Raw genomic sequence first — 14,393 nt, 5'->3', positions numbered from 1 at the left:
CCAGTTGGTCCGACCTGGGCTGATGGGCAGAGGATGGCTTACACGAGAAGCATAGGAAAGACACCCCTGGTACAAAGAATGGCCCTTCTGGTTAAATACAACATTTACTTTAGAAAGTGCTGGCTTTGAATTTTTTTGCAGTGTGATAGCTGATAATATGGAAGTGGTTAAAACCCGGCTAGAGTGGGACTGGTAAGAATCCTGAAACACTTATGTACAGACCCACATGCTCGATTCCCAGCATTAAATATTTCCTCTGCTGATTCGTGACCTGTCACCCTCATCATATCAAGACAAACGTTGGGTTCTCTCAACTATTTTTGATACATTTTCAAAGAGTTTTCTTTTTTTTAACCTGGAAAGGTAACCTAATCAGCTAAGACCCTCAAGCAATGCTCGCTCCATGGGAAGTGAGCTAGGAGACCAGACGGTGATGATGTGATCTCCAGCTTCCCATAATGCCCTTGAACCCTCTGCTGAAGACATCAGAGACCTTTAGCTGTGTTACTGTCTCCTTGAGACCTTCCTATGACATGACACTCTAGGAAATGAGCTTTATGGTTAGAGACAAATTTGGTCCCAGAGGTATCCGAGGCACTGTTAGCGAATGTAAACATCAAGCAGAGTAAACACCCCAGAAATGGTTTCTATACCGAAAGGAATTTCATGTGCACTTTAAATATTTTCCAAAATACAATTTGGTTGACTAGAGCATTTGGGAAATAATTAGTAACTGGACTCAGCTTTAAAAATCATGTTGTGGGTTATAGGGACAATGTAATTCTTTAAAGAAGTCTGTATACTTAGGGCTCTCCACCAATTGAAGGTTGTAAAATAGATAATACAGAATAATTAATTATGAAATAACGAGTAAAGGAATTTCTATTAATGTTTACATAGAATTTGGTTGGGGTCAGCTGTCAAACTTGACAGAAAATATTTTTTAGATCAAGTTTTTATAAGTAGAATACTATTATAAATTAATTTTCTTGACTGTTTTAAGTTTGGATGTTCTTGAGATGATTACCCAATAATAGTTACTTTTCCAGGCGGAGTTCTAAAATTATGGGCATCATCACCCTCTGCTTCACACTGCAACTATCAAATGACGATCTTAAAATAGACCCGGAATAAATGCTTCTTAAATAACTGACAATGACAGACACTTGGCACAAGTAAATCAATCATATAACTGGAAAATAAAAAGAAACAAAAAGACATATCCAAAATAGAATACTTTTAGTATTTTATAAAGGCTGAACACTCCCTATTACGGAAATGCAGGGGATATCACAATTTGGATTCAAATAAAAAATTGATATAATGACCTCAAAAGTTCACCAAATTTTGCTACAGCAACAGTTGAATTGTTTCTGTTCACTTTTCTTCCAACAGAATCATCTTTCAAGTTGGCTAATAGCTTTCCATCCTCATGGTGCAGGTCCTGGCGTCATGGAGAGCATCATGGAGAAAAACACCATTGGAGGGAACACCCAAGCGTGACCCACCTTAGCAGCTGGCATTGGGCTGCAGAAGAAAGAACTGGGCAGTACACACCGCGCACTTCACAAGGGGCCAGCCCATCAGAGCTTCCAGATTGCTTTGATTCTTGGCACATCTCTGGGTCTGGTCCACACTGAGAACATTATAAATCGACATTCCCTTGGATCTGTGTTCCTAAAACTCATTTGGTACCAGACGGAGGTTGGTAGGCAGAGGTTAAGGGGTGGGGGTGGGGGAGCTGGGTTTAGAGTTCCCAGTGTCTGTAACTTAACACAATAAATATGCACTGAGTTGGAAAACTGAAGTTTAATTGGCAAAGTGGTATAGTAAGAGGACCCATTCTGCTGGAAAATCATATACTCATAATGAAAAGAGGAAACTTGAAGTGCAATGCCTTTCTTATTGATAAAATTCACTGAAATAGTTCAATAATGGCTTAATAGGAGTTGATTATGTTAGTTTAGACACAACGCTAAGAACAGGCCAATGGAAAATACTTTTGAGAATCATCTTTGGAAAGAAAAAGCAGCTTCTTGTGAAAAATAAAGTAATTAACCAATTTTTGGTGAAATAAGATACAGTTTCATTCCTACCTAACCCCCAACTATATTTTGCCTTAGGAAAAATAAAAACAAATGCTAAATATATTGTAATATGGCATGAGCTATCATCAATTTTTATGTGGTTAATGACATCATCAGAATGACCATAAAATTGATCCATGATTATTCGGAAGTTGCTTGTCTACAAAGTGGCATACATGTATTTTCACAACTGATTCAAAGCCAGGGGCAGTTCTGGGTTACAGGGGGAACATGTGGTTTAGAGTGTCCAGTGCCTTTGTAAACTGAAAAGAAACCCACAATTAATTGTCACCCTTGGTGTCACATCGCCAGCATGTTTATCTAAGAGAAATTAAGGGGAAATAGTTCTTTTTGACTGTGTTTTTGAAAGAGGTATTTAATCAACAGCCCTCTTCAATTTGTCCTTGGGACTATTTATCACCACTTGCTAAGAAAAATGAAATGTGAAGCCAAACCCTGAATCTATTTCTAAAATTTCACTTAAAATAGAAACCTCTGGGTCGTCTCTTAATCCCAACTGATAATGTCAACTTCTAATTGGCCGGAGTGAACGTTAGCTAAGTGACTCCCCAGACATCTGTAGCAGATACATTCCATGTCCCTTGTCCCAGTGCTGGGCTCCCATATGTTCATTTTCCCCCCAGGCATTTCTCTTGTGTGCTGTCATTCACAATCTTGTTCTTGTCTATCTGCCATTTATTAAGAATATGAACATGGCATTATTACACCACCTCCTACATTTCAGCAGAAGTCTGACATGTATCCTCTTACAACCCCATCACTAATTTAGTCATTCTAGTACAGCTTATTGGATGTACAGAGTAATGTCATTCTCAATGATCCACTTACAATTCTTGATTGTGTATCCATTTGTAACTGTTCCCCCAAAGCAAATCTAAAAGTAATAATCAGATTCTACATAAGAAGTAAACCCAATCCTTAAAAAAAAAAAAAAAAAATCACCTTCCTATGTTCTCTTTTTGGTAGCCTATCCCTTTCTCCAATGTGGACAGGGTGATTTCTGTTCTGATGGAAAACTCAGTTATTTCATCTTATGCACTTGTCTTCTGTATGAGAAACTGGGCCTCCTTGACGGCTGAGGTCACACTGGGAAATCTTTTATCTTGTTCGAAGGGCCTCAGGAACAACTGGTCAATTCTTTTGGATACTGTTGACCCTTCGGGTTTCTGAAAATAGATTTTCTGACAGAAAAAGAAAGACATGCCGTTATGCGTGGTTTGTCGCCGTGGGGGGAAGTCACAGTTGGGCGGGGATCTTGGTGCCGAGTTCCTGTCGGAGTCTAGCAGGCGCACTTCTTCCCTGCCGGACTCTCCCCGTCCAGCTTCCCCGAGGTCCCATTGGCCGCCTCGGGGACTTGCGTCTTCTCTACACACTGTTCCATTCGCTTCATTATCAAGTCCAGGAGGGTTTCCACGGCTTTCTCCACGTTCTGGCCGGTCGCTGCACTTGTTTCGAAATACGGTATGCTAGCGTGGAAGAGAGGACAACCATTACCGAGGGAAAGAAATCAGAAAGGATGCGACGAGATGTGCGAATGGAGCGCACAGGTGAGAATCCGGCGGACAGAGACTGTGCGATAATCCTGGTTTCGCTGGCTCACTTGGAGAGCATCCTTGTTCTCCGTGAGTAAACACTGGTGAGCTGCTCATTAGTGTCAGTGTAACCAGCACTATGAGCATGGAAACTGACACCGGAGGTACTCAGGAATTTGAAGTCAAGACACTATAACTATTTTTATTTTTTATTTTAAGAGGCTATAAATGCCTAAATTAATGATCAATGTTACTTCCCTTCTGATCAATTATCTAGAAATCTGATTTAGAAATTAAATAGGCACTGAATAGGAGATTCATGTGAATACAGTCTATACTGATTTGGAATCAAAAGTTTCAAGAATACATGTACATTTTTAATGCTCTCAAGGAGAATCCAAAAAATTGGCAGATATGACGAAACTGCCTTAAATTTAAAAAGTAATGATAACGTCTGATTTGGAAGTCCATTTATAATTGCATGAGAGAGTTTACAATTCTTAATCTGCCATTTAAACTCACCTAGGATACAGTTTGCAATCTTATGTCCACACCAGGTATTATTACCTTTAGAGGTTTGCAGCTATTCATTGAGAGGCAACAGTAGCGAGTCATGTTGAAGAGATCTCATCCCAGACTGCCTGGGTTCAAGTCAAGCCACTTACCAGCTATATGGCCTCCCCTCAGTTATTCATCTCTCCATGCCTCAATTCTTCACATATAAAACGGGATAACTCTAGATCTTCTACATACGGTTATAAGGGGTTGAATGAGTTCAAGTCTAGGAATAGTTGCTAGCACTTAATAAGTATTCAGTAAATGTTAGCTGCTGTTATTACTGAGTCATTGATTTAAAACATCACATGCATTCCTCCGGAAGATCTTTTTCATTCATGGGCTGTTCTTGATTCAAGGAGATTCCTCCCAGTCTGAACCATGCACCTGCCCCATCACTAAGCAGCAGTGAGCAGCCAGATGGCACCGCCATGTAACCGACTTACCCGTATTTGTCAGCCAGGTCCCGGGCTTGCCGTTCGTTGACTTCCCTTTGGTCTGGCAGGTCTGCCTTGTTGCCAATTAATACTATATCTGGATTTTCACAATAAGCATTTGCTTGCAGTTGGCCTTAGAAAGAAAGCAGATGGAACCAGCAAGCTAGTTACAAACAAATGATGTCAAATGACTGCTCATATCAGATTCCTAATCCAATTGTTCATCTCCAGCTTTCAATGTTATATCAGGCAAATTACTAACCTCTTCTCAACCGCACTTTCCCCATCTGTAAAATGGAGATAATGCCTCACAAACTGCACATTGTGGAGATTAATAATAATGTGCATGGTCCAGCCGGTGTGGTTGAGCATCGACCCATGCACCAAGAGGTTGCTGGTTCGATTCCCGGTCAGGGCACATGCCCAGGTTGTGGGCCCGATCCCCAGTGAGGGGCATGCAGGAGGTGGCCAATCGATGTTCTCTCTCATCAATGTTTCTATCTCTCTCTCCCTGTCTAAAAAAAAAACAATAAAGGAAAAATTTTTTTAAAAGAATAATAATGTACACGAAGCCCCTGTATGAGCACTGTGAGTGCTTCTCCACCGGGGAGGTGCCCTCTATATGGAAACACTGCTTCATAGCACTTGGTCCTCAAACGTAAGTGGACGAAATAGAGCATGACTTTAACACAGAACTGTGTTCCTTCCTTTGGGCACCTGCTCCATTTCCTTCCCCTGGAGGTCCAAGGTGAGGATCTATGAAAGTGGAACATTTCTGAGCCACCACAAATTCATGTAAAAACAATGTTAAGACAGGAAACTTGTTTTTTCTCTTCTCCAGGAAACACTGTGTGTGTACTTTCAACTTCATGTTATATCTAAGTTGTATAGGTGTTCTACACAGGCTTGCTCATATTTGACTATTTTTTTGAAAAAATACATAAAAGGTAAGTGTCCAGGTGAGCTGCTGACCGACACACTGTACTTACCCTCTCATGGCTGCCCTGCGCCCACCAGACCCTCCCTGGGGTGAAGCAGCCCACGGCTCAGCCCCAGTGCAGGGAGCACACTTGGGGTGCCAGGTGCCCTCCCAGAGAACACAGCTGTTTCTCTGGGGCCTCTCTCAGGCAGATGAGGATGCTTGCTTAGTTCTAAGAAGCCCTTTAAGACTAACTGGACAGCCCTGGCTGGTTTGGCTCAGCGGTTGGAGCGTCGGCCTGTGGACCAGAGAGTCCGGGTTCGGTTCCTGCTAGGGGCACGTACCAAAAAAAAAAAAAGAAAGAAAGAAAAAGACTAACTGGACAAATGACAAATGGAATGAGTGGCCTTATGATTGCAAAGATTAAAACCTTAAATCTAGTTTTGCTCAGTGGTTAGAGCATCGGCCCTCAGACCAAAGAGTTACAGGTTCGATTCCCCGTCAAGGGGCATACATAGCTCCCGGCCTGGTTGGGGTTGTGCGAGAGGCAACCAATGGATTCTCTCTCTCACATCGATGTCTCTCTCTCTCCCCCCCTCTACTCCCTCCCATTGTCTCTCTAAAACACAAATCAATGGGTGAGGAGAAATAAATAAATACCTTAAATCTAGATGGACACGAAGCCACATGGGCTTCTTCTAAGAGAGTCAAAGGAAAACACAGTTCCAGGCCACCATGGGTGATGCACAGAAAGGCCACCCCTTTGGAGGTGACACAGGGAACACTGAACTCCTGACTTCCCAAGGTTAATCTTTTGTCTCGCGAGGCAAACAAGCAAAGAGAGCTCTTGGGTCACAAAGTGGCCAACACAGGTCACTGGGTTCCACTTACTCATCCAGTTCCTGACATTTAAGAAGCTCTGTTGACTGGTAAGATCAAACATCAGTAAGAAACCCATGGCATCTCTGAAAAATGCGGTTGTGAGGCTCCGGAATCTGCCGAGAAAGCACAGAGGGGAGACCTGGAAGTTAGTCCTCGGACACCGTGGTGACACACAAACATGCTTCCCTTTGCAGTAGGAAATGCCATGGCAGCCTAGGGTTATCCTACAGCACGGGGATCACTCAGAAAGACGGCTGAAGGGCCAGGGAAGACCTGGCGGCAGATCCTTTTTCAGACCACGCCTGGTTTCATGGTCCATGGCCCTTACGCACTATGGATTTGTAACATTCAATCACACACTTGCTTACACAGCCCCTTGGACTGTTGGCTCAAGGGCCTCCTATGGTCCACAACGAACATGTAGGCCACTGTATTATATCGAGACTTTAACTTATACTTTTCAGTCCTTCTTTTCTATGCCCAGAAGAATGTTTGGCACACAGTAGCCTGAAAATGAGTGCTCATGGTTGCATGCAGAAAACCACAACTTGTTAACAGCTGGAACAAGGTTCTTTCGTAGGGAAAATAATGCTGGTGAGAAAACTCCTTGTAAGCACTCTTTGGAGTTAGAGTGGCATCCATGTCTCATGGGGAAGAGGGAAGACAGGGAAAAAGAGGAATATGATTATAAGAACCGAGGGAAGATCAGAGACTCAGTCATTGGGAGAAAAAGCAAGAACACTCATCTCTGTTGGAGGGTTTTGAAGAATGCACTGTCGAGGGCAGTGTAAAGACCTCTCTCCCCTGCTCCTGCCCCTCCCCTGCAGCATCCTCAGTGAAGGGGACAGGGTGCTGAGACTCACTTCAAGGTCAGGAATGGATGAAACCAGAGACCACATAAATAGACCAGAGAAGGTTAGGTTATACCAAACAGAGGTGCCTTCAGCTGTAGGTTTTTAGAAGGACGCATGAGTTTGAAATTAAGAAGAATATCACTTCCTATCCTAAATGTCCTCATTTTTGGTGCCTTATTTTAGCCTATTTGTAGATTCTTTGGTTTCCTAGAGGTTCTATTCTCAACCTCATCTTTCTCTACACACATTCACTGGGTAATCTGATTCACTTTCTGGCTCCATTATCACCAATATATTGAATCGCAAATGCATACATCTAGCTCTTTCCTGCCTTCGTACTGGGTGCCCAGTTACTTGTTGGGTGTTTCACTTGGAGGAAACTAATATATCTCCACCTCCACTTGTCCAAAACCAAACTGGCCTTTGCTCCCGATTTTCTCTTCTGTCAATGGTATCACCTTCCTCCTGGTTGCTATACCCTCTTTTTCCTTCACCTGCTGTATTCAATCAGCAAATGTGTCCTCGCCATCGCCTCCCTGTCCATCCACCTTGCCACACCACTCTAGTCTCCAACACGCTGCCTTTCACCTGGGCCACTTCAACAGCCTGCTCAACAGGCTTTCCTTTTTGTTTGGGGCCCTTCCCTTCCCGGGTTTGTTTCCTGTGGTTATATAAACCTTCTGCTAAAAGACATTTTAATGATGATGTAATTCTCTTAGGATAATGACTGAGCTCTTTAAGAAACTGTCAAGGCTCTGCGTGAACTGACCCTCGCTCATCTAGCCAGATCCATCTCCGGACCACCCGCAGGCGTGCCGATCTTCTTTTAGTTCTTAGAAAGTTCACTGTCTCCCCTGGGCTTTCGCACATGCTGTTCTTCCTGGGTAACCTCTCCTCAACGCTTCCTTCACCTCCTGCCCCGCGAGCCTTCCTTCACCTCCTCCCTCACACATTGTGGATGAGTGCATACAACGATGTCTGAGAAAATATCACTTCCCCAAGTGGTCTTCCCAACACCCTCATCTGGATGATGGGCTCCTTCTGTACACCAACCTGTTATCCTTTGTTTTCCTGTCACTGTTCTGAGGCTATATTGCAATTGTTATTTGTCCAAATTCCACCCTAAACTGTAATCTCTACGAGCAAAGGAGCCGTGTTTCTAACTGGCTGTGCATTATGTTTCCATGGCCCTGAACATTAGTATTTGCTCACTAAGGTATGTCAAATTAAGAGAAAGAAATAGAGGATAACACTATAAAATTAGTAAAGACTTAAATGACTTTAATAAAGAACAATACTTCTAATACTAAAGCAAGGAAAAGAGATATTTTAATGACTATTCATGTCCAAATTGGGATATTTTTGGTAAGACATAATCATCACAATTATGAAACACCAAAAATTGTACTCTGTTTTTTCTTGTGGATTTGTTCCTACCAGTGACTGGAAACTCACAGAGATTATAGTAATTTTATTGAATGAATCCCTGTCTTTGGGGATGAGCTGTACCCATAAAATTGGCAAATTGTAAAATCTCAAAATTGCCTTCTACTCAACCACAATAGTATTGCTAACTCAACCACAGCCGCCTGTTCACTCCTCTCTCCCCGAGCCCGTGTGTGCGTGTGCATGTACGTGTGTGTGCGTGTGTGCGTGTGTGTGTGTGTGTGCGGTGTTATGTGAGGATAGGACTGTGCCTTATCCCCCTCTCACTGCCCACAACACACGACAAAGTTGCTCACATGCTTGTTGTTGCATGGGTCTGACTGGGACACATACTTTTGCATCCACAGCAACACAGAAAGAATATTCTTCGTCTGGACACGGCTCGTCCCCTGGACCATCCTTCCCCAGGACCCTTGTTATCCTCCCGTCTTTCCAAGACTTATTCCAGAGGGAAGGTAACTGATTTCCAGCTTCACCTACCAACCTCATTCTGTCCGTAGGAGAAAGCTTGACCCCATAAAAAAAGAACAGTTGCCGGGCGCACGCTATCATTCTCCCTCACTGGGAATGAAGGCTGTGACCTTTGGGCTTACACAAGGGGTATTATCTTTTCCCTCCTTTCCATAATATCACTTTCATCAATAACCATTATCTTATATGGCTCATGCTGCCAGGTGTCTGAGCACAGGGTGGAGATGTGTTTATCTTGTTGCTTAGATACACCTTATACTGACAAAATGCAAAATTCCCAGGGGATGAATAACCCCACTGTTACCAAGACTGCCCCTGGCTCCCCGTTTCCCTCACGGGCTGTCTGAAGGGGACAGATGAGAGAAGCCTGCCATCGTGCTAGGCTGACATATCATGTGCCAAGACATATGGGAACCACATTTTCTCATATTACTTCTTCAGATTCGAATCACATTGGTCTACAAAACATACATCTTTGTGACAACCAAACTGACATATGAACAGAGAGGCTTGCGAGGAATGACTCCAGCAGCACCAGCAGTGTTGAAGGATGTGTGTAAATGGAATTCACAGTCAAAAAAGCTAACAGAGAGGGCCCGGCACCTCTCCTGGCGTTTACACGCGTGAGAGCGAGAAGGCTCTTGGACGCATTTCAAACGCTGCAGTGTTTACAAGCGTAAACATTCTCAGACACGCGGTGCCGAATGCGGAGGTACGTGCCTTCGAAATATCTTATCTTGACAATTGACTGCCAATTTTTATTGAATCTAATATCGAAGAGCTTCACCAGCTCAGGGTCTTTAGCACGTTGGGAATCTTGTATCTCAGAGGATCACGTTGTCATCAAATAATGGGTGCACACCTGCAGCTCTAAGCCAGCAGCACTACTGTCCGCTGAGGGGCTCTTATGTCGGACGTTGCACCAGAGGTAACACTGAAAAGCCTCGTCTCTGCCCTTACGAATCTGACAGCACTGTTGGGTGACAAGGCTACGAGTGAATCAGAGAAGAGCAGATAGAAAATGTGCTTTATCACAGGGGGTAAACACTTGATTGATGGGAGGTGGGCAGAGTAGGTGTTGGAGGAGTGCAGGAGGGAGAGGCAGCATCTTTCATCCGGGTGATCAGAAAGTCCTCAGAGGAGGTGGCCTCCAAGCCGGGCTGGCGACAGGACAGGGCAGGGAAGGTGGGACAGGAGGAAAACGTCCCCCCTGGAAGACAGTGTCGTACGCAAGGTCCCAGAGAACAGAGCTAGTCAGACGGCCCAGGACAGAGAGGCTCAGAGGAAGAACAGAGGGGAGAGAGGAGACACATCTGAACACCTTCCTTCCCCTCCCCCTCCAAGCTGTACTCATCACAGTGCTCACTTCCCACCTTCATTCAGGGGAGTCCTGGAGAAGTTTTTTCATGTCTCCCCATTCTAGCATAACAAGAATCTTCACAGAGGTTTTTGAAAATCTGATTTTTGAAATCTGAACCAAACCCACCATGCTCGTTACGGTTAACCAACTACCAATCACGCCTTTTTATTTCTCAACACAAAAGTCTGTTTTGGAACCAGGGGAAGAGTCGCATAGAATGCGGTTTTCACGTTGACCTACAGCCTTCGCTTGGAAATAAGTCTTTTCCTGTATGCCTGAAACCAGTATCGAGTAATACTGAAAGTAAACTAAAACTTAAGAAAATAATACATAGTAAAACAAAAGACGTTTCTTCCTGAGCTCTGTGGTGAGAAACAAAGTAGGTCACGGTTACCGCTCCTGTCCTGCAGTGTCCCAGAGTTGGAGGTGCACCTTGGACGCCTTCCCTGCTGATCCATTCGGCCCGTGCGTGTTACACACCTGCAAGACAGGGTTGCGTCAGTTTCTACCGCTTGGGTTTTGTCAACATTCGGATTCTCTGGGCTCCCTCGCCAGGCTCTTCTCAATGACTATCATCGGAGTTCCGAGTACAGGGTAAATATTTGCTGTTTCTTCCCCCCAGAAGTATCACACAGACTCTCACTTTTAAATGTCAAGTACGAGTATGATTTCCCACACAGTCTCGGCATACTGCAGACTTCAGTCACACACCTCCTGTCATGTCTTCCCAGAGAGCAGCCAACGTTGCATGTAGGACCTGAGCTCCAGGTTCAAGTGTCGGCTCTTCATGCAACCTCTCTGACCCTCATTTCCTTCCCTGGAAACGGAGAGCCATAGCTCTCCGGCTTCACAGAGTTCCTGGGAACTCAAACGGAATCACGAAAGTGAAGGCGGTTTGCAAACAGGAAAGTGCGTTGCGAACACTGGAGTGTCTTTTACTGGGCGCCGCACTTTCGAAACGACTTAGCCAGGCCATGTGCACAGAATTTCTCAGTAAGTTTACTCAGACTACGTCAAGTCTCCTTTTCTTAGCTGTTTTTCCCATAGCTTTTTTTCAGAAAAGTGTAAAAATGTTAAATGATGGTCTTTTGACTTCTTATTAAGCAAGGCATACCCATTTTAGTATTGCATCAGCCCCTGTGAGTGTTGCTCAGTGAGGACGTTGTATAGGGAAAGCCATGGACTTCTACCTAGATCGGGGGCACTCGGGCCAGGAGGGGTCCAGGAAAACCCTGCGGGGTGGAGCAGGTTTGCTAAGACTAAGCCACAGTGTTTCATCTTTCAGATAAGGCCCAGGACATTACAAGAAACCATAATTCGGCTTCCCAACCATCATTTCCTTTGTTGTTGTTTTGCTCAGTTCTCGGGGAATGAATGGGCTGTGACTTCGCCTGGCAAGGAAGACTACCGTCGGTGGCCGTGCATCTTGCAAGGCTTCCGCGCCTATGCTACGTGTCGCACGTGTCACAATATCTTTATTCCTGTCATTAGCGTCTAGCATGGGAGAAGGACGTGGTTGCGATTCTCACTTAAACGCCCTTATCTTGGAAAATAGCGAGGATTGGTCTCACATTCTGTTCGTAACCAGCTAGTGATTGATGGCTGAGTCGACACATAAATAAAAATGCAGCAGGAACTTATAAGGCTCATGTTCCAGCTATTTGCCAATCACTCTTCTGACGTCTTTCTGAAGACTAGGAAATGAACACTTGTTCTTAGTGAGGAATTTAGCTCAGATTAAGAGTTAATGTTTTTAGATCCTGAATAACTCAAGTTTTGAAAGATTCCTTATGAATTCATAGAAAACACACTATATAAATCCATAAATGATTTCTGTCAGGTGCCCTGCATACTTTTGGAGACAATCAATAGTGTCACTTGACGTTTTTCTATACACAATGTTATTTATAGTTGAGGGAGTAGAAAGTAATATAAATTAAAGTGGCAGGTTATAAATTTCATGTGATAAAAGGCAGATGCCTTGAATTCAATAAACAGCTTCTTAATTCTTATTTTATCTGGGGGGATCAGTAATAAGTTTAACAGTAGGAGGAAGAACTCACCACACGTTTTTCCCGAAAGTCTATTCCTACTGTTGTGATGAACTTGGGATTGAATTTATTGTCTGTGTATCGATAAAGAAACGTCGTCTTTCCCACCCCTGAATCTCCGAGGGCCAGGAGTTTGATCAGATAGTCATAGTCCCCATCGGTCATAGTGATGGTCTTGTTGGTCCTGCAGAGAGAGGAATAATAGTTTGTTACAATGAAGGCTGACTTTCCTTTGCAGTCTTCAAAACACAACATAAATTTAGGTTTCAAGGTTAAGACATTGGAATGCCTCCCTTCTGCCAAACTCTCAATTCGCTTGTTCTGAGCAGCTTCAGGAGTAAGGGCACATCTACTCTTGTAGTCAGTACAAATCTTTCTTTGCATCAGGTCAGTTAACATGGAACAAAAGCTGTACGATATTCGTAATAGGCTTTGCCACAGCAATAGTAGAACTTAAAGAGTCATAACCTTTTTTAAAAAATCCGTACCCGAGTACATGTTTATTGGTTTGAGGGGGAGAGAGAGAGAGAGAGAGAGAGAGAGAGAGAGAGAGAGAGAGACATCAATTGGTTTCTTGCCTCCCTTACTCACCCCAACAACCAGGGACTGAATGCACAACCTAGATATGAGCCCTGCCGTGGAATCAAACCCGCAGCCCTTTGGTGTATAGAATGATGCCCCAACCAACTGAGCCACACTGGCCAGGGTCATAACTTTGTGTTTTAAAGCAACTGCCCTTTGGGGTCAGGAGTACGGTTGCTGGGAAGAGGGGAGGGAACAGAAAAACCCAGCCGGGATGACGCAGGCATAGAGAGAGCGGGAATCACGTACGGCTGTGGAAGAGTGAAGCCCCGGGGATTGTGTTGCATCTAATCATAGAGAGTGAGCTTCCTATCATGTGCCAACAAAATAGTCCTTTTCAATTTAAAAAATGTAACAACTGGTATGGCAACCTTCGAAAACACTGATTTTAAGTCATTTTAAAAGCAATGTTGAAAAAGCCTCTGTTCGTTAATGGCAAAACTGTTCTTTTTGGTAAGTCTGCTCAATGATCTCCAGGCCTTATAAAAGAGGAAGAGATATTAAGAGGCATAATTATGGTAATTCCAAGAATATTTCTCCTGACCAAAGGCCCGATGTCACTTGCCATTTCTTTCAGTGCCCTAACCTCTCTGCCTCAATCTTACTTTTTCTATTGTGACAGTGACTATGAGTGACGATGGCCAAAGCCAAGTGCACCCAAACTGGTAACACCAAGACTGCCACCACATACATTTGCATGACACCATCACCTACTGAATACTTGGTGAAGTTCCAGTCTTGAGTTTGGAACGATGCTTTGCCATCCGGTACTACTCTCTGACTGGTGGGTTATAGACACGGTGTTGTCATACCCTTGCACAGGCCTAGAGATTTTCCCAGAATGGGAGATTCTTTCCTCACTATGCGAGTGGGAACGTTTGCCCCACCTCTATGGAGTCAGAAATCATTGCACTCAGGAGTGCTGAGGTGATGAACATTAGAGTCTAATAGCAGGTTATTCCCTAGATATATCTAAAAATTGTTAATTCTAAAAATGTTCTGCATGCTAGAAAATGATGCACATGGTCATCAATTTAAACAAAACAATTTTTTTTTTCCACATTGCCACTTTAGTTAGTAGTCCAAACTAAAAGGTTTTATGTCTTTGGATAAATGATAATAAAGATGAGAATTAGGTATCACTACATCATTGGAAGCTTTGCAATCATTTACATTAGAATTTTATAATTGAACCA

The 14,393-nt window shown here is 43.6% G+C and overlaps 1 protein-coding gene across 3 annotated transcripts in view; it reads right to left on the bottom strand.

Moving 5' to 3' along the window:
• Positions 1–351: 351 nt before the first annotated feature.
• Positions 352–14,393, bottom strand: part of RAB27B (RAB27B, member RAS oncogene family) — a 58,387-nt gene continuing 44,345 nt past the window's right edge. For all 3 annotated transcript variants that reach the window (XM_036245415.1, XM_036245414.1, XM_036245413.1), the window contains exons 2-6: positions 12,628–12,799; positions 10,959–11,044; positions 6,443–6,546; positions 4,642–4,765; positions 352–3,574 (exon numbers count right to left, since the gene is read on the bottom strand). In XM_036245415.1, coding sequence (XP_036101308.1) covers positions 3,388–3,574; positions 4,642–4,765; positions 6,443–6,546; positions 10,959–11,044; positions 12,628–12,780 — 654 coding nt within the window. In that variant the 5' untranslated portion in view covers positions 12,781–12,799 and the 3' untranslated portion in view covers positions 352–3,387. The remainder of the gene's footprint in view (positions 3,575–4,641; positions 4,766–6,442; positions 6,547–10,958; positions 11,045–12,627; positions 12,800–14,393) is intronic.

Source organism: Molossus molossus, unplaced genomic scaffold (assembly GCF_014108415.1).
Source record: "Molossus molossus isolate mMolMol1 unplaced genomic scaffold, mMolMol1.p scaffold_m16_p_6, whole genome shotgun sequence".
In the NCBI taxonomy this organism is placed as follows: Eukaryota; Metazoa; Chordata; class Mammalia; order Chiroptera; family Molossidae; genus Molossus; species Molossus molossus.
This window is presented reverse-complemented; position numbering and strand designations above follow the sequence as displayed.